The 22,778-nt window shown below is 39.6% G+C and overlaps 1 protein-coding gene across 16 annotated transcripts in view; it reads left to right on the forward strand.

The window, feature by feature from the left end:
* The window catches only part of LDB2 (LIM domain binding 2), a 220,096-nt gene that overhangs the window by 87,305 nt on the left and 110,013 nt on the right, over window positions 1-22,778 (forward strand). For 9 of the 16 annotated variants that reach the window (XM_056326458.1, XM_056326457.1, XM_056326463.1 and 6 more), the window contains one exon: window positions 13,164-13,247. The exons of the other annotated variants lie outside the window; for them this stretch is intronic. In XM_056326458.1, coding sequence (XP_056182433.1) covers window positions 13,164-13,247 — 84 coding nt within the window. The remainder of the gene's footprint in view (window positions 1-13,163; window positions 13,248-22,778) is intronic. 16 annotated transcript variants of the gene reach the window in all.

Consider the following 22,778-nt stretch of genomic DNA (forward strand, 5'->3'; position numbering starts at 1 on the left):
TTTTATATGAAATTGAAAACATTCAGTTGTTATTACTGCAGCTTTTAAAATTATCAGGTGATTTTTAAGATGATCAGTTAATATATGTTACGTCCTTGCAGAAAAATGTTCTAACATACAGATTTCCTGTAAGAAGCAAGATTCAGTCTGAATATTCATCCAAATCTAGAATTGTATGTGTCTTTCCCTTAGTAGTAAGGAAATATTTTTCTTCTGCATTTTTCATTTCATTTCTTTTCTTTTATTACACTTACATTGTTTCTCTTTCAGTAGTGAAACACCCCACTCTATGAATGACCTAAGCAATACCATAAAAAATTGGAAACTTTGCGGCAGAGCGTATTTTTATATTGTCATCTCATTTCTAGACCAAAGAGAGGCATTTTACTAAGTATAGTAGTTTTACCCACAGCCAGTATAAACTATAATACTTTGCAGCATACGGATTGCCTGAAGGTATTAGAAACGAATTTCCTTTTATAGAGCACTGAATAGCTGAAGAGCGGACTGGCAGACTTTTTTCTTCCCGCTTTGAATCCTCAGGTGTAGATGAATCAGAATATCAATCCTAATGGGTCTGAGAGCTTTACGTATATTACGATAACTTTATAATAATTTGAAAATTGCATATTGTGTATACACACTTAACACTGTAAGTAGTGATGTTGCAGACCTCATGGCTGTAGGACACTAGTAGGACAAGGCTTGTAGTTGCGCATAATCTTTTTTAAGTTCGGATAATAAAAAATTCACTGCAAAATATGACCTTTACCCACACATTTAATCTCACAGACATGTATGCACACACAGATAGAACACAGTCAAATATGCAAACGTGAATCCTAATATAGTCTTTGTTTTATTACACACATGTGCATGCTTGTGTTTAGTGTACAAATAAAACTTTAATAAAACTCTTACATTGTATTTCAATGATGCAGTACTGCTGTTCCACATGATGCACCTTATTTTCAGGTGTTAGGTATTTACTGTACTGCAATATTTTTAGATGGCTTAGGAGAATACAATGTGCAACATCACCAAAAATTATGGAATCTTTATAGAAATACATTTAAACTGGGTCAGCTGCAGCACCATGATTAGTAGCAATAGAGCCAAAAGCTGACTCTGGACACTGAGATACTGTTCCCAATTCCATATTGGAAGTTTCCTTGAATAAATGTAGTCATGAATTTTTTTTTCAAAGTCTGCTGTGTATGAGAAGGCTGAGATATTACACAGTGGCTATCGTTCTATATCATATTGAATTCTGCACTCCAAATTATATTACCTTTAAAATGTTGCTGACATTTTGCTGTTCCACTAGTCTGATCCATACAGATTTTATACCACAGTATTTTAAGTTCATTCTGGCACATATAGCAGTGTAAGCAGTACCTTGCATTTCTTGTTTCTTCTTTCCTTGTTTTCTCCTAGAAGTGGGTTCTGTGGGGTATTCATTTAGGATTTTTCAAAACAATTGCAGCCAATATAGAGATACTACTAAAAGTTTACACCAGAGAGGACAGTTTACAGGAGCATGTATTGTATTTGAAACAGAACGATTGAGATTTGTGACATTGGTTTTGTGGAGTTCAGACTACTCTTCTACTCAACTACTGGTCCAGTATTCCAGAGCTCCTCTTTTTTGAAGGATCTTGACTCCAAGTCATTGAAAGTGAGTGTTGGTACCTTGGTTTTATATTGTATGGGAAAGCCAAGAGAAGGAGTCCAGGCTAGCTCTGATGTACTAGGGATGGGCTGGGCTGCTGAGGAGATGATGCTGCAGCACATGGAGGTACCTGCAATCATCTAGTTTCACTCTGTAGGTCTGTTTCATTGCTGTCACCCAGCCAAGACATGTGGATCATTCACTGGTTGAGAAAAGTTTATTGCTCAAGGGTGCTGTCACATGTAGCTTAGCGTTGGACAAGAGTCTAGGTGATGCCTCTTTCGTATCTCTACTCCAGAATGTACCGCCTGCTTGGAAGAGTTACTTCAGCCAAAGGGGCTTGCGCCTTGACTACACTGAACTTGGAAGTGCTATTCCTTTCTTATCAGCGTTGCCTCTTTCATACCATTCAGCTTGAAACAGCTGCTTTTCATCTCTGACCTGGGCTAATCTTAGAAGTTTATCATTTTGGCTGTAGTGGAAGGATGTGGGCACCACAGAGAAGCACCAGTGGACAGCTATCAAAAGCAGCAGCTTTTGAGTCAACATCATCTGTGCGGTTCACTGAGTGCCTGGATGTTGACCATTTCGTTATATCTCTTAAAAATCCATTACTCCCATCTACATTTGGCTATGAAAAAGGCTTTTACATATAATTTTATCTAGTCCAAAATATTAGAATACTGTGTAATTCAACTTTATTTTTGTCTTTAATGTTTGGACCTAAATTAATACAGCATTACTTTTCATCCTGATATCAATCTTGTTCCTTTCATTCAGATCTAAGTTCCTTTGTAGTATGATTTAATTCACTAAAATGAGGTAAAATAGAACCCTGGTCCAAGGGAGCATTAAACTAAAATATTTTTGGTGGCACATGTGATAGCAGCAGCCTGCTGTATAAACCGTTTCCCTCTCCTCTTTTAGTTTCTCAGAGACTTTAAAACTTTTTTGACTCTCAAGAACTCGTATTATCAATATGTGTTCCCTCCACCTGTCCTGCCTTTCAGCCTTAAGGAAAATCAGTTCATCCATTATTAAATGAGATTATAGAGATTAAAAATACACTTTTCTAAAATCAAGTTCCTATGATTTTTTTTTTTAAGCAATCCTGAACTCAAACCATCTTGGTATTCCCTAACTGAGGATCAATGCTTTCTTTTGTGGCAAATTAGCTTTGATTTGACAGCTATTTTTGTTTCAAGATTGTATGCACACCAGCTTTTCTGCTGAGGCTTGGCTCTTAGGGACAGTTGCACATGCATGACTGGCTATGCATCAAATTCTGTAATCCAAAGGGATGCTCCAGGTCATGGTTATTTTTAAAAAAAGTAAAAAATATAAGAAAAGAAAAAAGTCTAGGCAAAGAGATGTTGAACCAGAATGTGGCCTTGCACCAAGAAAATGTTTATCAAGTTGAAAAACAAAGGAGTGTCTGCCCTTTCCCATTTCTACACTGTTTCTTTTCAATATTCTGCTTTTCTTCATCATGCATGCACAACTAAATTGATTGAACTGGTTAATAGTTTTAGAATGAAAATGACATAGAGGATATCTTATGCTGAGAGAAGGAGTTAACAGCTTAGTAAAACGTGCACAACCCGTGAAGTGAATTTGTGTACAACTTGAGAAGTGTGTTATGGTAGTGAGAAGGTGCTTGAATAGAAAGAAAATAGAAAGGGCAATACATTCCAACTTGGTGATCCAGCGCCTCCAGCCACCTTCAGAAAGGTAGAGTCTGTGCTATTAGCACTGCCAGGTGCAGCTTGTTGATTTAAGGCTATAATCTTGTGCTAGTAGCTGGAGGCCTCATTGATATTAGTAAGCAGGGCAGTGTAGTAGAAGAGGATCTGACGAACAAAACAGCTGGTGCTGAGGACACGACATCCACACAGCACGTTTTGCAGAGGTTTACCTTGGACTAGGTCCCCTCCAGTCTAGAGAGCTATGTGTTTGTTAATAGCTGGCATGCATTAGATGTATTTCTGGAGTTCGTCCGATTCCTCTCTTGTGAAGGGACTCCAGTTTGTGAGCTTGGGGACCTCTCCACAGCACAGACCAAAGTGGGGTGATTCAGCCACTGACTTCAGAACGATGGTCGTTAACTGAGCTAAAAAGTGAGTGTGAATTTAGCTCTGGAGAAGGAACCCCTTTGTGATAATCCTTCATTAGACATCCTGCCAGGTGTCATGGCTGGCATCCTGGGTAAAAAAGTTAGTTTAATTTTACTTTTTGTATCATTTATAGCATAGAGGGAATAATCCTCTGTTCTCCCGTGCTTCCAAAAAAAGCATGTTAGTCATAGAGGTGTCTGTTCTACATATCCAGCACTGATAACGCTCCTGTGATAATGCTCTTCTCTGGTCTGATGGCTATTGCTCTTCCCCAAACACCTGCTTCATTTTTTTTCTTCTAGAGATATGGAGAAAGTAGACCTCAGCACATTGCCTCCCATCTTTTTCACTTATTTTAGTCTTTGTGAGGTCTGCAGTCTTGCTCTTCAGCTATGTCTCTGCCCTTCTGGTGCTGCTGACCTTCCTGGGGGGGTAAGACGGTGGTGAGGCTCAGTAGTAACTTGTTTCTCTGCTCCAGACCCGCTTTCCCTCATGTCTGGTCAAGCAGTTAGCCCCAGCGGCCAGTCCTAGAGTGCTGTACGGAAGGAAACCCCATCGCTCAGAGAGTGGGGTTGTATGTGTTCTTAGCATACTTTGAAAGCCAGTCTTACATCCCAAAACGCCTTCTTCTGAAGCTTCTTTCCCCCCGTAATTCTCTTTAATAAGAACAAAGATGAAAGACCTATTTAGAATCCCATGGTGTGATTCTACAGTGTAGAGCTCAGGTATAATAAATATAACTTTAGCTGCTCCTAGCCATAACTTTTTTCAAAAGAATGTAACCAATATGTCAGTAAAAATATTGTGGACTGCCGTGACTTCAAATTAGTATTACTATACCTTGGTATGTCCCTTGATTGTAGAAAGGTACACACAGATCTAGGTGGTAGTAAATTTGTGTACTATCAAATTCATTTGTGCAAATGTATGTGATCATGTAATTACAGTCTGCATTATTGCAATACAGCTGCGTAGGGAAGCAGGATTAAGATTGTGCTGTCAGCTTCAATTTGAACATCCCCTGGCATCTGAGCACATTGCAATGCAACATTAGCTTTTGGTGAAGATTTTGCTGCAACTGCTAGAATTAGGATCAATGCCTGCTTCTCTTTGGCAAGTCACTGCTATACTAAACCAAATTATGTGGACCTGGTGATTCTGATCAGTGCTTTGGTCACCCACCCACAGCACACAAAAAAAAGTGTTAGGAATGGAAGTAACGTCCATGGGGAACGTCGTTATCTAGTACAGAAAATGGCAGTGTAGCTCCTCAGCAGAAGTGGACAGTGAGAGTTGTTACCAAGTTCACAGTGCCAGAGCATCCTCTGGACCTGGCCACCACTAGTGCATCTTGCTGCAAGAAAAAATGAAGTCTCCCACAAGACAGTTAGCAAGGAGCGGTTCTCTCCTTGCCTTCATCATTACAGAGCTGCCAGTTCTGGAAAAAAGGGACTGACCCAGCTTTTAGACCTCCTAGTAAGGAGGACAATGTCAGGATTTGATTCTTGCTTGTTTGTATGATGTATCATGAGGTAGTCATTCAATTCTGTTTAAGTTGAATGATTGTTTAAAAACATTTTAGTATCTACTGAAATTGCTAGTTAATATGCGGAAACAATAAACAAAAATATTATTTACAAAGAGCATGTTAAAGCCATTTTAAAGCAAGGCTTTAATGAGATAATATTGACATGTGAGAATTTTCTGGCTTGCCTGTCTTTCTAATTGAGTATTCCACTTCTGTGACTTCTTTTTTAAAGTAAGGGTTATTGCAATTGCACAGCATTTGTAATTTGTTCTTATGAAACTGATACATTTACTCACCAGACCGTGACACATTTCTCTAGACCTGTTGATAGGATCTAAACTATACTTCTTCTATGTGCTTTGAATTCGCAAGCAAAAGTCAGCAGGATTGAAAGGGACAGCCATGAGCCCTTTACCATGAAATTTTGAAACAGTTCTAATAGTAGAGAAAAAGAGCTGGGAACCTGGATCAGACAGCTGTGTTACAATAGCATGTACAGCTTCTCATGTACACATTACCATCCAATTTTCATTCTCTCTGAAGAATGTTATAAATTATTTTTTTGCAAGCTTTTCATGCGCTTATGTCTTTCTCTTTTCCTTTATACAGCCATAGTTATACTTGGATTTTTGTCACTGTTTTCACTTTATGGAAGATGCTATTTGACATGTCTAGCTAGTTTAGCTATGAAGAAACGAGGTAACAAGAATTTAGCAACCTAGTATAGTCATTATATTAAAGTCAACAATGCTTGGGCAAAGCAGTGCTTTTGGTTTTTACCCATGCGCCTTACCTATGCAATGATGAGGCAAAGTGGCAATGACCAAAATTTTCAGAGGCAGAGAATGCTTACGGTCATTTTTACAAGCGTTCATGTAAACTTCGCATTAATATATCCATGACTGTCATTATATACAGCCATTTGAGGAAAAGAGAAATCACTATTGAAAAAATGATGCTGTGTATTTAGAGTCTTACCATCATTTATGAAACTTATTCATGAAACTTAAACTTTTACTTTTTCATAAAATAATTACTAGTGTTCCCAGGTTTCTGGCATAACTGACTTGGTAAAACGTCATGCATATATAGCCTTTCTATTTGAAAAGCAGTCTAGGAAAGATAATGTTTGATTGATTATACATAAGTAAACCTACTATTTCAGACAACATAGCTGAACGTATTTTCTGCAAAAATATTAAAATGCATGGTTCTTCTAAAACAAAGATAGGTCAAAACATCAGTAATTATAAGTCTTTATGCAGGTTCACAGCAGTACAGCGGTTCTCTTTCATTTGATAATTACCTTGTTAAGCTAGTGTCCAGCTAGCTCTGTATCTAGAAAAAAAACTTCTCATTAATTCATGGCAGAGATCCAGCACTCTTCATCAAAGTATTGGTCTGGAAATTTAACTGAGTTTTAGATATTTTGGACTGTAGTAAGCAGCTTCCTCTCAGATTCCCCCTGGATCATTTGCCACTGTCTTTTTCCCATTCTTATCTCTGCTATGATACTTCAAATTATGCCATACTTAGTTGCCTGTGTTTGGATGAGTCCTGCCCAGTTCTACATAAATGGCAAGAACTCCATGTCTCAGTACAAACCAAAGAGTATGTGATTATTTTTTAAATCTTGTTCATTCTCCTTTGCTGAAATTAAAGAAAGAACAATATATACCACCTTTTAAACTCATCACATGTTTTTTTCAGACTAGAGAGAGATGTCGTTCACGTCGCAGGCAGAAAACATAAGAATCCTTCAACAAAACATGTAAACGTTTCCTTGGATGATGTGAGAATGGCTACAAATCCTCAAAGGGAACTGAGACTTGTTTGGTGGGATTGCTGAGTGCGGTTGACAGATCCGTGGAAACCTTTCTTAAAAGTTACACTTTCTTCTTTTTCTTCCTCCAGAAGAACTCTAACTTCCTGTTTCACATCTCAGATCCCTTGTGCTCACTGAGCAGCAATCAGGTTTATCCTGTTGCTGAACTAGCTTAAATATAGACATCGACAAAGACAGCAATAATGAATCTCAGCTAATATCCTGTTTATTCTTACAGAGCTTTTGTATAGATTCCTTTGCTGTCACAGAAGATGCTTTTATGATTTCTGTAATGTATTTCTCTTTCAAAACAGCAGAGAAGCTTTCATCTGTCTGCCGTCATTACTATTTACAATTGCAGTGGCACTAAAGATCATCTTCCTCAAGTTTCCAATCCGCAGTATTTTCTCAGGCGCTTCAAAACTGCCAGAAGTTATTTCAGGGATAATACATTTAATATAGACTATTAAATCTGATGCCTTGAATTCCTCAAGACATGTCAGGAGTGACTCGAGCTTTTATTTGTTTTCCCTCAGACCACATGAGAGCATCCTTTTGTTTGAAATCAACCTAATTTTATACGTTGCCAAAAGTGCAATGAAAATTAGTCCAGGATGGCTGGAAGGTTATAAGATGCTTTGCTAAAGGTGTATCTCATCAGAGCCCTCCACCCAGTATTCTAGACATGCTGCAGAGTAGGGAAGTCCAATTTTCTACTTAAGGGGGGGAAAAAACCAACGGCACAGAGGTGTGGGTAGCCGTGTTTCAAAGTCCTTTGCATTTACTTAACATGACATCTTAAGTAGTTATTCTTTTTTGACTTTGTACGGCAGTTGCGTGCCCAGTTCCCTCATACGCTTTCACATCCTGACCTTGTGCATAATCTGAGAAGATGAAAGTGGGAGAGGGCAGGAAGGGGCTCTGGCCTGGTGGATCCCCCTGTGAAGGACTTGTTAGCCTTACCAGCTCCAAAGCTGTCAGTGCAGAGTACCACGCTACATGACATCCAGAAGTGCCTCCGCAACCTCTGGGATGGCTGTAATTCCCATGTGGATGGAAGCTGAATCAGCTCTAGCAACTGCTCCCTGCCTCTTGGTAGGAAGAACCAGATGAGTTCAGGAACATTTATCGGCATGCGTTGAGCCTGCCTTCCCCTCACCATGCACTTCTAGTTCCAAGGATCCCTGAAATGCCTTGGAAATACCGCTTTACTGATTCATCCCACCCAACTGAACCACCTGTTAAAAGGTATCTGTATTTATATGGTTTTGGGGTTTGGGGTTTGTTTCCTAATTTTGGTCAAAGTAAGAAATCTACAAAAATCAGTCTGAGCCTTCCTTCCCTGTTCAAATAGCAATGCATTGCTATGCAGAATTTACTGAAGACTACCTGCCTTTCGTTTGAAGATTGGTTAGGCTGTGCTATTTGTTTTCAGTTTAGTGGGACACAGGTGTTCATCAGTGCTATGTCTCTGTAGGCAGGTGCGTGTCTTTTGGAATTACAAGGATGCTACCTGCAAGTGTCACGGTCTACAAATTTGACACAGTTGGGCACAATTTTCCTATTCTTGTTTCTGCATTATTTGGAACCTCCAAGCTCCTTATTTCCTGCCACTTCATCTCCTCCTCTCCAGTGCATGAAAAGAGTTAGTGGGGGCCCTACCACAGATGGAAATTCTTCTGGCTGGAGATAGAAGGTCCCTGCTGGGGCTGGCCAGGGCAAAAGGAACTGAGACCTTGAGGGGCATTTGTTACAGGGAGAATGAAGGCTTGTAAGAGTTTGTAATGTCTGCTACTGGGGTGAACGCTGGAGAAGGAGGTAGGAGAAGAACAGATCCCAAATACCTATTTTTGTGTGTTCATTTCTAAGACGTACTTGAGGCTCAGTATTTGGCTTATAGCAGACATGCAGGGAAACCTAGCCCCTGAAAAACACAGTGATCCTCCCCAGAGTGTTGTGAGATTTTTTTTCCAAGTAAACATCAAGATGGATTTTTTTCTTAATACCATTTTTGAGTGTTCTCAGGTCTTATCTCCTGTGAAAGGCAACAGAGTGAGCTGGGTAAGTAGTATTCTTAAAACTCTGAAAATGTCCAAGAGGAATTGTCTTGCTGTAGTTATACATGCTAGGAAGAAAACACAAATCCTCTGAGTTATAATTCCTGAACTTTCACTATAAAGTAAGATTTATCTCTTTAGACCACCCTTCCTAAAGCTTTGGACAAGATGCTACCTAGTTAGAAAATTATTTCTGTGGTTAACTACTTTTTTTTACTATTATGTATTTCACTTATTTTTCTCGTTTTGCCACCATAGCCACATTTTGCATCTTTTTGGAGAGAAGGCACTGAAATAGCATGGGAACCGCTGTTTTCTCAGGATCTGAAAAATTGCCAAATACCATGCTAAGTTACTTATCCTTCTAAGAGGTCCAATCTGATTTAAAGATCAGAGTCAATGAGGTCTAGCTATGCAACCAAAAGTTTGAAAGCATGCATGATCTGAACCGGACCTCTTGTGAATTGTATCTCACCATAAAACACAAAGCAGATATTTTTCTTTTGCTCTAAGTATTGCTTGAGGTTTAAGAATTCACAGAACTTGCACAGAAAAAAAGTCTCTCTTCCACATTGGCATCATTAATTCTGCATTTTCTGCAGCAAAATACAAATTAATTTTATGTAGCACACAGCTAAAAATCAAAGGTAATAAAACCTTGCAGGTTACTTCTAATCTTCTATGGTGTGTCTGACTGCATCACATTATCAATGGAGAAAAGACAGTTTCCACTTCAGCACACAGTCTTTTTCAGCTTTTTATCGTAAAACCACTTGGTTTTATGTGGAAAATTAACATGATTTCATTTATTTTGTCTCTGCCAGTTTTATCATCCTGGAGGTGAAAAATTCTGAACCCAGTGATTCCTGTCCAGTAGCCATTTTGAGAATTTGTGCTTCTATGTACTTTTTTAGTGAGTTTTTCTTCTTTAATTCATAACGAAAAGCTACTGTAGATAATGCTGTGCAAATGATGTATGTGCTAAATAAAGCTGTTGCCTTCTGCTGTATTTGTGACTGAAGTTACCCCTCAACATCTAGAGGAGGTCTAAGGGATTCAGCTAGCAAAGGATCAAAATCTTGTCTACTCAGGTTGTGAAATTAAATTCAGGTAAGATTTGTTCTGTTGGACAAGCTCAGATGCCACCTATCCTAAACACTGCCACACAGGGGAGATGGGTATCTGACTGCATAGGTACTGGGATCTCCCAGGCTCATCAGAGCGTTATCTTCTGCACAAATCAACTGTAAAGACTTTCTAGTTGACCCTCTTGTAAATGGAAGTCCATCTACATCTTAGATGGAATTAGATGATGTGATTTTTGGTCATCAAATTTGCAATATAGTGTTTGTCTTTACTTGCAAGGGCAGCCCTACTTTGTTCTGTTTCTTGTATCTACAATTCCTTATTACCGAGGCAGTGCTTTAGTGTTAGGCTGTGAGGATGATGAACATGGACAACAGGTTTCAACAACAGGGTGCTAGAATATGTTCTAGGGCATATATTTAATGGCTTAAAAAATTGCCCTCATTTTCAAAATTCCAAAACACCTAATTTTCCACAAAGTCAGTGAAAGTCATTTGCATGGTTGAGGGGAGGTTTGCCAGGGGCACACAGAGGAGATACATGCCGTGTGCATATGACAAGCCAGCGTGAGGTTAGGTGGCTGATACCACTAATGCAGTTGAAAATGCAGACCTGAATATCAAAGCACATTCTAAGAGCAAATCTGTACCACAGAAAAAACTCGTCATGCAAATAGCCAGCATTTTCACTCATTAAGATTTTAGCATCCAGGATACCTTTGGTCTGTATTTCTAGGTTTCTTATAGGTGAGAAAGCCTCTTAGACGCGGAAGAGAAATGCTGGTGTCTCTCTCCGTTATTAAATGTCTGACAGAAAAGGGCAATGCGTGTTCAATCACATGACAGTCGTGCGTTGGATTTGTGAGGCTAAACGGTTAGTGATTCATACCCATCTCATTTGGGATCGGAGAGGTAACCTGGTAGGTCCTTGTGAAAGACTGAGCCTCTTCCATACCTTCTTCATACTTCTTCCATACTTTTTCATTCACACCTTTTTGGGTAGTAGTGACACTCTGTGTAGACTGCATCATCTTGTCTGTGTCTGGCATTTGTCTTGTAACTGTTAGGTATCCATATAAATACATAGCTAAGGAAATATAATTGCATGAATTATACAATAATTTTATTAGCTGACACAAAAGTCAACTTATACACTTTTTTCCCCTAGAGAAATGCCATGACATTTGTGTAGATGTGAATTAAAAATGCCATATAGATAGGGCCTGGACTTCTGAACTCTGTTGAAAATGGAATATGTATAGCTGTCAAAAACAGTCACAAAAAACTAGGCAGTGAGGAGGCAGATCTGTCATTCAGACTGATTGGGCTTACATACATTCACCACTCTCTGTATCTTGCACTATGCAGTATTTGATCATCCAGACGGCTTTTATCAGCTGTTCAACTGACAGAAGTCCATTGAAAATTGCCCTGACGGTGTGTGAATTACCTTGCTATGATTCCGCAGGCACCTGAGGGCAGCTGTTAAAGGCTGAATCCGATTCACCTCTGCGCTTATGTCAGACTAAGTAGGTGTTACTTCTGGTTTTATTTGTTTTATCTGATTATTCATTTAACAGAAATTGCCAAATAAAAAACCCTGACAACTTCTTTTAGCTAAAGAGAGGAGAATTTGCTGGAATGCAGTGTTTGCTACTTCCCTAATGTCAGTTTCGTTTCCGTTCCTTTAAAATACATATCTATGTTCAATTAAGTTTGGTTTCCTCAAACAGTTAGTTGTCTGTGCTGCTTCTGAAGCAAGCCAGGCTTGAGTGTTTGCCTTATGTATTTTAATGTCCAAAAAAAAGACAAAAAGGATGAGAGAAAATTGAAATGGAAAGACCTTATTTACAGGAGAAAGTCCTACAGATGTGAACGGCTTCAATGAATTGAGTAGATTTTATTTTGATATTTCATAATCCCCAAACTTCTGTTGCTGCTTCTGAAGTGCTCTTCCTGCTGTTTAGCAGTACTTAAAAATTCACAAAGAGCAAAGGCTTTTTGCATTAGTAGATTCATCTCCATTTCCTTGTCCTTTCCTCTTTTCAAGATCAGGCAGTGCTTCACAGGGAGCATGCTGATAGCTCACCCTGCTCCCTGCTACGTAAACTGCTGACTGCCTTCATGTAAAAGGTGAGGCTCTTAATACCTTAAATTGATAGAAACTAAGTAGCGTTAAGGCATGCGGTGTGTTACACAAGTTAAAAATCACACACGACATGAAATGTACGTGGTGTTTGATGCAGAACCACAGCTATGGATGCAAGACTCACTGTGCTCAAGCCCACGTTGAAGCCCACCTTACTCCATTCTGTCGCAGTTAGAAATTTGTGTGTGACGCTGAGTGCTGTAGTTCTGCTCCTTACTCTGTGCATGGGAGTGGATGTGTATATTTTCAAGAGTCTAAAACCATAACTCATGTCTGCAGTTTTATTTATAAAGCAAAGTCTTGGAATGGACAATGTTTTAATATGCACAGAGTGAAGAGGGACTTTTAAACCTCTCGGCACTGCTTAAGCTGTAAGTCAAATTTTCTAGTCTTTGGCTCAAGTCTGTGACAATTCAGGTTGAAATCAGGGAATGCAATGGCTGATAATTTAATATTTTGAGAGGAATTTCAACCTATGGGGAAATTTTCCCATTTAAAAGACTCAGTTCTAGGAGGTGGGACCTGAATCTGATATCACGTTGGTTTCCCAGTGCTGTCAGTCATTGGCTTGGGGCAATGATTTGGGACAATAAAGCCTAGATTTACACCTTGTGAAATGGGCATTAGTCCTTTCATCCCTGAATCTAAGCTTGATTTTCTAGAGTGGATTTAGACATATCATTTGGATATGTCTACATTAGATAATAAAAATTGCTTTGTTTTCCTGGCACAGTTGGCAAGGAACTGGAACTGGAGAACATCTCAGCCGGTACTTTGAGTCGCAGACAAATCCCACTGCCTGCTAGGAGAGTCAGGAGTAAGTTTAGCATCTGTGACTTCTTCTTCTGTGTTACACATGGGGTTCTGGTTTATCTACGAAGAAATGGCAAAAGCATCCACATACTATCAAACCAGCTACTATAGTTCATTTTGTGAGGTCTCTGAAATAGATTATGTAAGTGCAAATATTTGTCAGAACTGGTCTTGGCTATTCACTGATTTTAAACAATGGGACAACTGTCTTACTACTTCCCTAGGTGCTAAAAATCAATGTTAATGCCAGACTACTTCATTCATTGTTATTTTAGAAAATCTCTAATCAAAACAAGCGTAAGTGCTGATGTGTGCTCAGTGGTGGAGTTTTGTGTGTTCCTTGGAAAGATGATGTTCCCTGGAGAGAGAGGAAAGGATTAGAAACGATAACCACTTTTTAAATACATCAGCTTGCTCATGTGTGTGGTGTTTTTTATCAGCTTTACAGCAAAAGCTTCATTTGATTTGTGCAGGGATGTGGATAATAAGGAGAGAGGCCAGTGAGCTGATTTTTATAGTCTGTTTGTAGCTTAAACAAAGATCTGGGATTTTGCGGATAAAGACCAACTGAAATACAGCAGATTATGCAGCTTTGGTTTTTTTTTTCAAAGATTTGTTAATTTTCCACACACACAGTCTGATTTTCGTGTGTCCACGCCACATGAAAACAGTGAGTTTTAGAACAGAATTTATGTCAGGACTTCATCAAATCCTGCTCCTTGACCACGGCTGATTCTTGCGTTCAGGAACATGCCATGCTTAGGCACTGCTGCATTTGTGATAAACGGGGTTTGAGCTTAGGCCACCATGATATTAGCAGGCACATTTCTCACTGCTAAAATGCCACTGTTCTGGATAAAATTCTTGAAATCAAACAAGAGGTGGAGCAAGCTGCTGTCTTCACTGGAGGGTGAATATAAGTCAGTGGCAGGGCTCCAGTTTTTCTGTGACACAGTTAGAAAGCTTGATGAGAACTGTACTGCCTTGTCTCCTGTACAGGAGTGGAATGCACAGCCCTGCCAACAGATTTCTCAGTGCAGGCAGAAGTCGTATTTTTCCTTTTTAAATTTAATTTCTTATGAGCATTGTATACTTTATGCTTAAGTTATGATCCCTTGAATGCAAAGTGGCTTCTGGATGCTGAGAGTGAGAATTGCTGTTAAAGTCCAGCACTGTGGCTCCTTCACAGAGGCCGCGTTTCACAGCTTGCTTTCTAGCAAAGCTGAACAAGACGCCTTCACAACAAAGCTGGGACCTCCTGCATTGGACATTAGCTAGAAGTGCAAAGAACCAGATAAATAAAAAGCATCACCGAGTTGCTCTGTGTGAAAGTATCTGTGTTATTTTTAAATGCATAGCTGAAAGATAGGCGAATGCAAGGCGGAGTGGCAGGAAAACACATCATTTCAGCAGTGCTGCTCATTTTCTTATTCTGATGAAGTTGTTTTGTCCAGTGATGGAACAAATGGATGTTTTTAAAAATAATTTTTAGCCTGATCTAGAATTTGGTTTCTTTCAGTACCTAGAGATAGAGATGTTGGCCACATTTATTTTTAAATTCCAAAGGAAACAAATATAGGAATAAAATCATGTTTCCCTGAAGCACTTGGAAAGCAGCTAATATTTCATCCACTGGGTACATGACCACCTGGAAATTCAGTTGACTAAAAATTGACTAAACAAAGCTGAATCTGCAGGGAATATTTCATTGCAGAGAAAGCTGCAAGGAGTAACTCAGCAGCATTCTTGCAGGCAGTGTGATACGGTGGCAGAGCTGTGGCACAGGCTGGGGGGAGCATGAGAAGACATGGGTCTCGACTCTTGTGAAAAAGTAAAGCAATGCTTTTGACTTATGTGTTTTAATTTTTCTGATACATGACTTATATACTTTACATTTTCAATTAGACATCCTTTTTTATCTTCCCTGTAAGCAGGAAATAGCAAATTGCAAGAGGTGATTCAGGCAAAATTAAGCATTCTTGAATAAACTAGAGCTACTTGTAGGAAGATTGAACCAGCTGTCGGTGACTTAGAACGGCTAAGGGATGGGAGCTGATCTTGCTCTTAATAGCTAGGCTGTCCCTCATTTTAGAAGACTTCTAGATATTTTCAGCTTATGTTTGTAAATTTGCCATCTTTGCTGCAGTCTTGTCATATCTCATGTACCACTGACATCCTGATGAGAGATTTCTGAGGACAGCTCAGCCTGAGTGATCAATTACTGTATATTCAATCTGTAAAGCACTTTGGGTTCTTAGTGAGGTTAAAATGCTGTCTGAGTTTTCCTGTACTAAGGGTCAGACTCTGATGCTAGTCCTTACATTAGCTAGTACCTAATCCTGTATCAACTTCAGTGGGGATGTGTGTTGAATGCACTATTATTACACAGGAGTCAAAGTAGCTGATGTAATCCTCAAAAGAATACACATCAGTATATAATATATATAGTTTAAAAAACAATGCCTTTTATAAAACCTTCAGCTATACATGAAGAGAAAAATCTCAAAAATAATATTCAGAGATTTCTCAAAAACAATTATTAAGACCTCCACTTCCAAATCATCAATAAATGTTTTGTATTTTGTGGTGTGATTTTGAATAGTACCAGGCTGTGATACGTTTAGATCATATTCAGTTCTCATGCAAGTGCCTGGCCACAAAACAGTTTTGAACAACCTGCTTTTTATTTTGCTGATTTTGAAAGGACTGAAGTAGTGGGACTGCTGTTGTGGGACTGCCAGCCAACTGCCATTCTCAATTGTATCTGGCCTTCTTCAGCTTCAGTAGGATAAAGTCACAAAGTCCCTTTAAAAGCCTTTTTTGCTCTGCAGGAAATGTCATGTTTAAGGTATAGTAGTGCATCTCTCATGAAATGTGCAGTTATGGGGCAAAACATTGCTAAGGGAGGTAAATCTGGTCTCTGGGAAGCAGATGAAACAGAAACCAAGCCAAGAGTCTCTGATACAAAATGAAAGAATTAGCATCAAAAGAACAATTGTGATTGTATGAGACAGACCCTGTGTTGCTCTGACTTTCATACAGCTGGGCATTGAAATTCAGGGTCGGGTTGTGCTGGACTCATTATGACATATTGTGAGGACTTGGTGCAAAGGGAAAAGCCTCCAGTGTGACGGGCTCCACCAGGCCAGGCTGCAGCCCCAGACGGGAGAGGACTTGGTGTGGCTACATTCACAGCAGAGGACCTGAAGCAGAGGCATGTTGCACAGGTTGGTGTTTTCATTCCTGTTTGGGATGAACACTGGCCAGTGCTGGCTTTTAAACTGCCCCCACCACGCAGGGTGAGGAACCCCCTGCTCCATGCAATGACATCCTCCCCATGACACAAAGTCTTTAGGTCAGCACCAAGGGGAACTAATTACCAGAGATTTAGAGACTTGCTGCTATCCAGAAGGTTCCCACACAACTATGTTCTGTTTTTTTAAGAAGTGGGTTATCTTGGCTTAGCTCAGCATGTGGACTTCATTAGTGGCCTTTGAAGGTACCGGCGCACTTGCTCCTGGCAGTGGAATTGGCGCTCTGCTTTTCCAGCCCTTGCCTTTTCGCAGGACAGAAGCAGAGAATGCCCCGAAGCTGGGTAGTGGTGGCAATCCTCAATCCACTGCATTTCCCAGGTTCTACTTCCAGGAGTGCCAGTCAGCAGGAAATAATTTCTATGTCTTACTGTCTTGTTTCGTGCATTCCATTGATCCGCTCAGCACTTCAGAAATGGAAGAAACATGACCCTTCCCATGAATTTTTAACTTAAGGGCCCTTATCTTGCAAACTCATCTGCCTCTGCACACCCTAGAGGGCTAAAGTCAGAGCAGCTGGATAGGTTAGCAAGGTTTGTTAGCAAAGATCACCCTGAATCTGGCAGAACTGAAGCCTAAATACTTTCTGATTTGTTTACAAGTGTCCAACAGTTTTAGGATTTTTCTGGTTTAAATGTATTAAGCAGAATCAAATTTTTAACCTGTGCTTTAAATTACCTTTCTGACCATACAGCAGTAATTTCAACCTGTCTTTCTTAGCCTATAAAGTTAATTTTTAATGCTTCAGTTTACAATTTGGAATAAGATTTTATGACGTTCTATTACTGTACATCAATTTGACAAGATTCCACTATTAAAGTTAGATGTTTTAACACACATTTATAGTTGGAAACAATCTCTATTATTTTGAGATTGTTTAGCAATAAATACAAGCTGAAATAAGTAAATTTTATCTGTTGTGTAAATAGTCCATCATTGTTAAATAGAATTTCTATTATACACATATTATTTACTATTATTTGAATTAAAAAGAACATTTTATTTAATTACAAACTGTAAATTTAATTTACTGTTAAACAGTTAAATTACAGCATTTGCGAAGCTAAGCTGCCAGTAATTTGACCATAAATGTATGCGATTTTTTCCCTGAATGCTTTACACAAAACATGAAAATGCATACAAGAATCCAGAGAGGGAGTGCAATTCAAGCTCTCCTAATTTTTATCTGAAAATCTATCCATTTTCAGCAATAGAAAGTAAGAGGCAATGATGTATTCAGAGCAATAGAAGAAGGGATTCTAATGGCTTTCGGTGTCTAACACCCTTCTTAATGCTTCTAGGTTTTGATCCCTTAAGATATCATCTTGAAAATCATTGCGAAGAAAAGCTACTATAATGTATGTGACACAATGCATCTGGTATCTGCTTTCATGCATTTTTTAAAAAAACGGCCCTTTTTTCAAGAGCTTTAAACTCATAGGTGTTTTTGAACTTGTTTCCACAGCCAACACATACTACTGACAACAGTTTTCACATAATTCACCACGGTCTGGGTCCTACAAGGCGTTTGCTGCTCTGGTGCTATCTCCAAGGGTTACCCCAGCCCGGTTCCCTCCTGACTCGGCGCAGCGCTAGCGAAGGGCTCACATCTGGCTGCGGGATGTGGGGAGGGAGCAACCTTGTGGACCGCAAAATAAAAGACCCACCAGAGACATGGCACCAACAGCGTGTCAGCCCTGAAAATGGAGATGGTCTGAGGCTCCGTTTTGAGTCTTGGTCTGAGCCTGACTTCCGAACTGGAGGCCTTCAGTTCAAAGTCTTGCTGGCATGTGCTTCTGGATGGTAGAAGGTGCTGTCCTGTATATCTTCTGCCACGTAAACTTTAGCCCTGGTGGCATACGGAAAGGAAACATATGGTAAGACCAGCCAGTCCACTGGCAGGACTAGTCAGGTGACAATCTCAGGTTTTGAAGGGTCAGTAAGAATCTGTAAGTTATTAGTGGGACGTTGCTCTTGTTGGGTGTTTTCTTCATCCGTTTTCTGCTACCATGGAATGTACAGAACATGCGCGGATCATCTGCCACTTCGGCACTTAATTTAAGCAGAGACCTTAAAAGATGCCGATAGCTATCTGTTAATTTGGCAGAGACTATACAGATCTACTTTAAGTGATCAGTTTGTCCCTTCTCAAGCCTAGGCACTTAAAATTTGCATTTAATTGTCTTAGCTGTGCATTCCGGAGCTGGCTTTAGTTTTCCTGCTGCTGCTTGGGCCCTTGTGTTTAATTCTGTCCCTGTCTACATAGGGACTGTGTCTCCTCTTCTATAGCTGTACTGGCAAGCTCGCTCTTCATCTTGTTTGGAAGAGGAATGAGTCACAATTTCTCTTACATAGAACTGGCCAAACAAGAAAAGTTTTTAAAATCTGATAATAGAGAACAAAGAGAATTTTAACATCATCAATAAATGAAAAGCCGAATTGCTTGTGCAAGTGCAGTTGGAACGATTACAGTTTCACCATGTTTCCTTTACTTCAACTACTCACTCACTCCATCCAAACTCTCCAGTGAAAATCTCATCCTGGCTTTCCATTTCCTTTAAGGTCTGTGTCTGTACCCATCACCTCTTACATTGCTGCACACTTGACAAACCAGAACAGCGTGTGTCTTTTCTGTGCTGTCATGTGCAAGAAACAAATTAAAGTGTTTTGTGAATCTCACCGCTAGTTTCATTTTTACGTGAGGTGGTACAATGTGTTTGCACAAACTGTGCTGACAGGATGGAAAACGTATACTTTCCTAGAACAACTGTAGCCTTATCAAACAGTAGTTGGCTCTGGTTTTGTGTTAGATCTCCTGAAGAGAGATTCAGTCAGTGGTAAACACACTGCATGTGCTCATCACATCTCTTTTGAGAAAACTTCCATTCCGAGCAGAATGGTATTAGAGAGGCACCCACTTTGTCGGACGGTCATCAGCTTGGCTCTGCTGTATGTTCCTCGTGGGCACCACCGCCCCATCCTCTAGCTGCCTCTGGTTTATTTGTAGTTGGCGGAGTCACAAGGATGGCCTTTGTGGGTACTGGCACAGGCAGCTGGCACGAACCAGTTGTTCAGGATGAGCAAACCCCTTTCTAAAGTCTGTGAAAAAACATTGCCTGGAGCACTAAGAGGTCGGGTGTATCTTTTTTAACATCAGGAAAGCCTTTCGTTGGAGTGATGCAAGCAAATTTGCTCGATGCTTCTTTTTCTCTTGTCCTGTGTTACTGAGTTGCACATACTGAGCTCCTTGCCTCATAGCAGCGTGCCACCGGTGCATCTGTAAAAGGTCAGTATATAATGATGTAGCAGTTTGTACCTGACGACATTTTTCACACCGGATTTTTTCTGCTAAACATTTCTGAAAATATCACACAGTTTTTAAGCACTTCTGAGCTGAATTTGAACAAGCTGCTGTTAGGAATTTGCCATCCCACTGCTCAGCCATCCCTAACCTTGAAATGTTTAAAAATAAATAAATAAACGGATTAGCGTAAAATAATATAGTAACCCACCGAATTTATTTAGTCTAATTTATGCTAATCATGGCATATTGGTGCTCTGGCAGATAAAATAAAGCTGGTGGAGAAGATTGTGTCGAGGAAGCTATGACAATTAACCCTAGAAATTATCACTCTGAAAGTGGGTTCAGCTTTGCCATAGAAAAGAACCAGTCCAGCAAATTCTGTTAACTGTCAGTAATAAGATAGGTTTATTAATTTTAAGGGGGGGTAAATTTACTTTTCTATTTATATATCTATACACACACAGATGTACACATGTATTCCTGTTAGATATTAGAAGTTAAAATATTTGAAAATATGAAAATACAACTTAATCCAGGAGTAAATTCGGGTTATTTTATGTAGGCTTTTAATTATTTCTAGCTTATAATTCCATTTTTTTCAGGTTATATACAATACCATTTTAGGAATAACTGTACATAATATGTAATTTAATATTATCTTAGGCTTTCGGTAATGTCAGAAGTAATGAACATGATCAAGCAGAACAGGTTGTATTCATCTTTACTGCTGTTTGATCAGAGAAGGATAGATAGACTGCATCAGGTTGCATCTGTTATAATTGTGCCTTGGCTTTGACTGCCAAAGGAAGCATACAGCCCACAAAAATAAATAAAGTTATTATCATAAACAAACAACTATCTCAGGGTTTCTCATGTGCTCTAGTTCCTGTGTGCGCTGATTTGCTTTTAGATGCAAATTAACTCCTTTGGTTTCTGACTGACAAATTTGTGTAGTACTCAATGGAAACAGAATTTTAGCTGTAAGTTTTTTCCACACAAAATGAAGGAGTGAAGCTGGGGGCGAGGGGGGAGAATAAATGCTCCCTTCTTCACCTTAGACCACATTGCATAAGATAAATGTCACACAAGATTTAAGTGCAAGCAGTCTTTGAAAAGGCAAGATATTTTTACTGTTTGCTAGGTTGGGGCTAGGATTTTTGTTGTTTTGATTTGCTTTTTAAAGAGTAGAACCACAGGCTTAAAGGTGATGGCAAGGATTTTCCAAATAAGATGTCTCAATTATTTTAAATTTTATTTTGGACATAAGTAGGTGGCCTGATTTTCAGTATTGTGGAGCAAGGGATGGCAATCCAAGGCCCATGAGGACTGCAGGATTTTTAGAATCCATCCATTTGTTTTGCTGCTGCTTTTTGTGGCTTTAAATCATATAATCCTGAACCTTAAAACAGTTCTCTCCTCTGGTTACTGCCTGCAACATTTGAACAAATGGCAGGAGCTGAGCAAGTAGATGCCTCTGCACAGGGAAGAGTAAAACTGATGATGTGCAACTTCTGCCACGTATGCAAAGCAAATACAAAAACAAAGCTCATTTTCTCAAATGCCTTTTGTTTGCTGTTGTTATTTGAAGCAAGGGTCACTAGCAAATTTTTGGGTGCAATTACAGTCTCTTAGAGATTGCATTACGTGTTGAGCTTGCATAGTAGTTGTCATTTGAACTTCTTGTTTTCAGTCACTTGTAAGTTGTTCACTTGGGGTTAAAAATGCTCCCTCTGCGTACCTGCCTGGAAATCCCATTTGCTGGCCTGAACACGATTTGAGCCATTTCCTAATACGGACCAAGATAAAACATTCTTTTCCACTTTTACAGAGAATATTTGTGGACACGACAGCTTGTTTGGCTGTAGGTAGAAACTTGAAATTTGGCATGGAAATAGCTCTCATGAAGGAGAAGTGCTGTTACTTTTTCTAGAGAAAATTGCTTTTGATTTGACTGAGCTGTAAGCCTTTGAGCAAGTGGGGGGAAAAAATATTCTCTGAGCTTACAGGGTGTGCAGCAGAGGAAAGACTCCATGCCTATGGTTAATTTAGTGGAAGTGCACAGTATAGTGCAATATGCTTCTGAAAATGGGTGGAGGCACCTGAGGCTGGGACTTTATAAGGTATGAGGGGCACACTGAAATAACTTCAAATTTTTAGGGACTAAGCCAAAGGCTTCCTTCTCTCCTCAGCTCTTAGAGATTTAACTGATGCTCATAACACAGGCAAGGAGGTTTTCCTACACACGCAGAGTCCTGTCACTCTAGCCCAGAGAAACAAAAGAAGGAAAAGACTTTGTACAAGTGTTTTTAACCTCTTATGGAGTTGAAATGATGTTACGGTCACGCTACAGAAAATCCAGCAGATCTATGATGCCATATACACCATGGTCCAGGTGTATCTAATCCATCACTTGCCACATCTGCTGCCTCAGTGTCCTTGATTCTAGCTGATATCAATCCCACATTTAAATCTTTGAAAATCAATCTTCAAGTATCTCACATATTTTTAATTTCCTTCAAATTAATTTTTTCTCCAGCCATCTTTCCAGCCAACATATTCCACCCAGTCCTTTACCAAAGCTTAGGGGTTGGGGTTTTTTTTGGTTTTTTTTGGTGTAGACTTCCCATAGGGTGTCTACAGTCTTCTGTTCCCTAAAGTTCAAACTGTTCCTCTGGATCTGATGGCACAGGACAGAAGAGGGGACGTGTGACATGTTCCCTGAGCATACAGCAGCTCTCCTGAGCTTTGGCACCTTCTGCTCTGGCTCCAGCTCCCCAGCACCTCCCTTCCCTTCTCACTGACTGAGCCCCGAGCTTCCTTCCATATCCAGCTGTGTCACCTGGCTGTCACTTCATAAGTAGATCTTCAATTCCATCACCCATGAAGTAGATGAAATTGTTGAACCCAATATATACTTAGA

The sequence above is a fragment of the Falco biarmicus genome, chromosome 1, assembly GCF_023638135.1.
Source record: "Falco biarmicus isolate bFalBia1 chromosome 1, bFalBia1.pri, whole genome shotgun sequence".
NCBI lineage: Eukaryota > Metazoa > Chordata > Aves > Falconiformes > Falconidae > Falco > Falco biarmicus.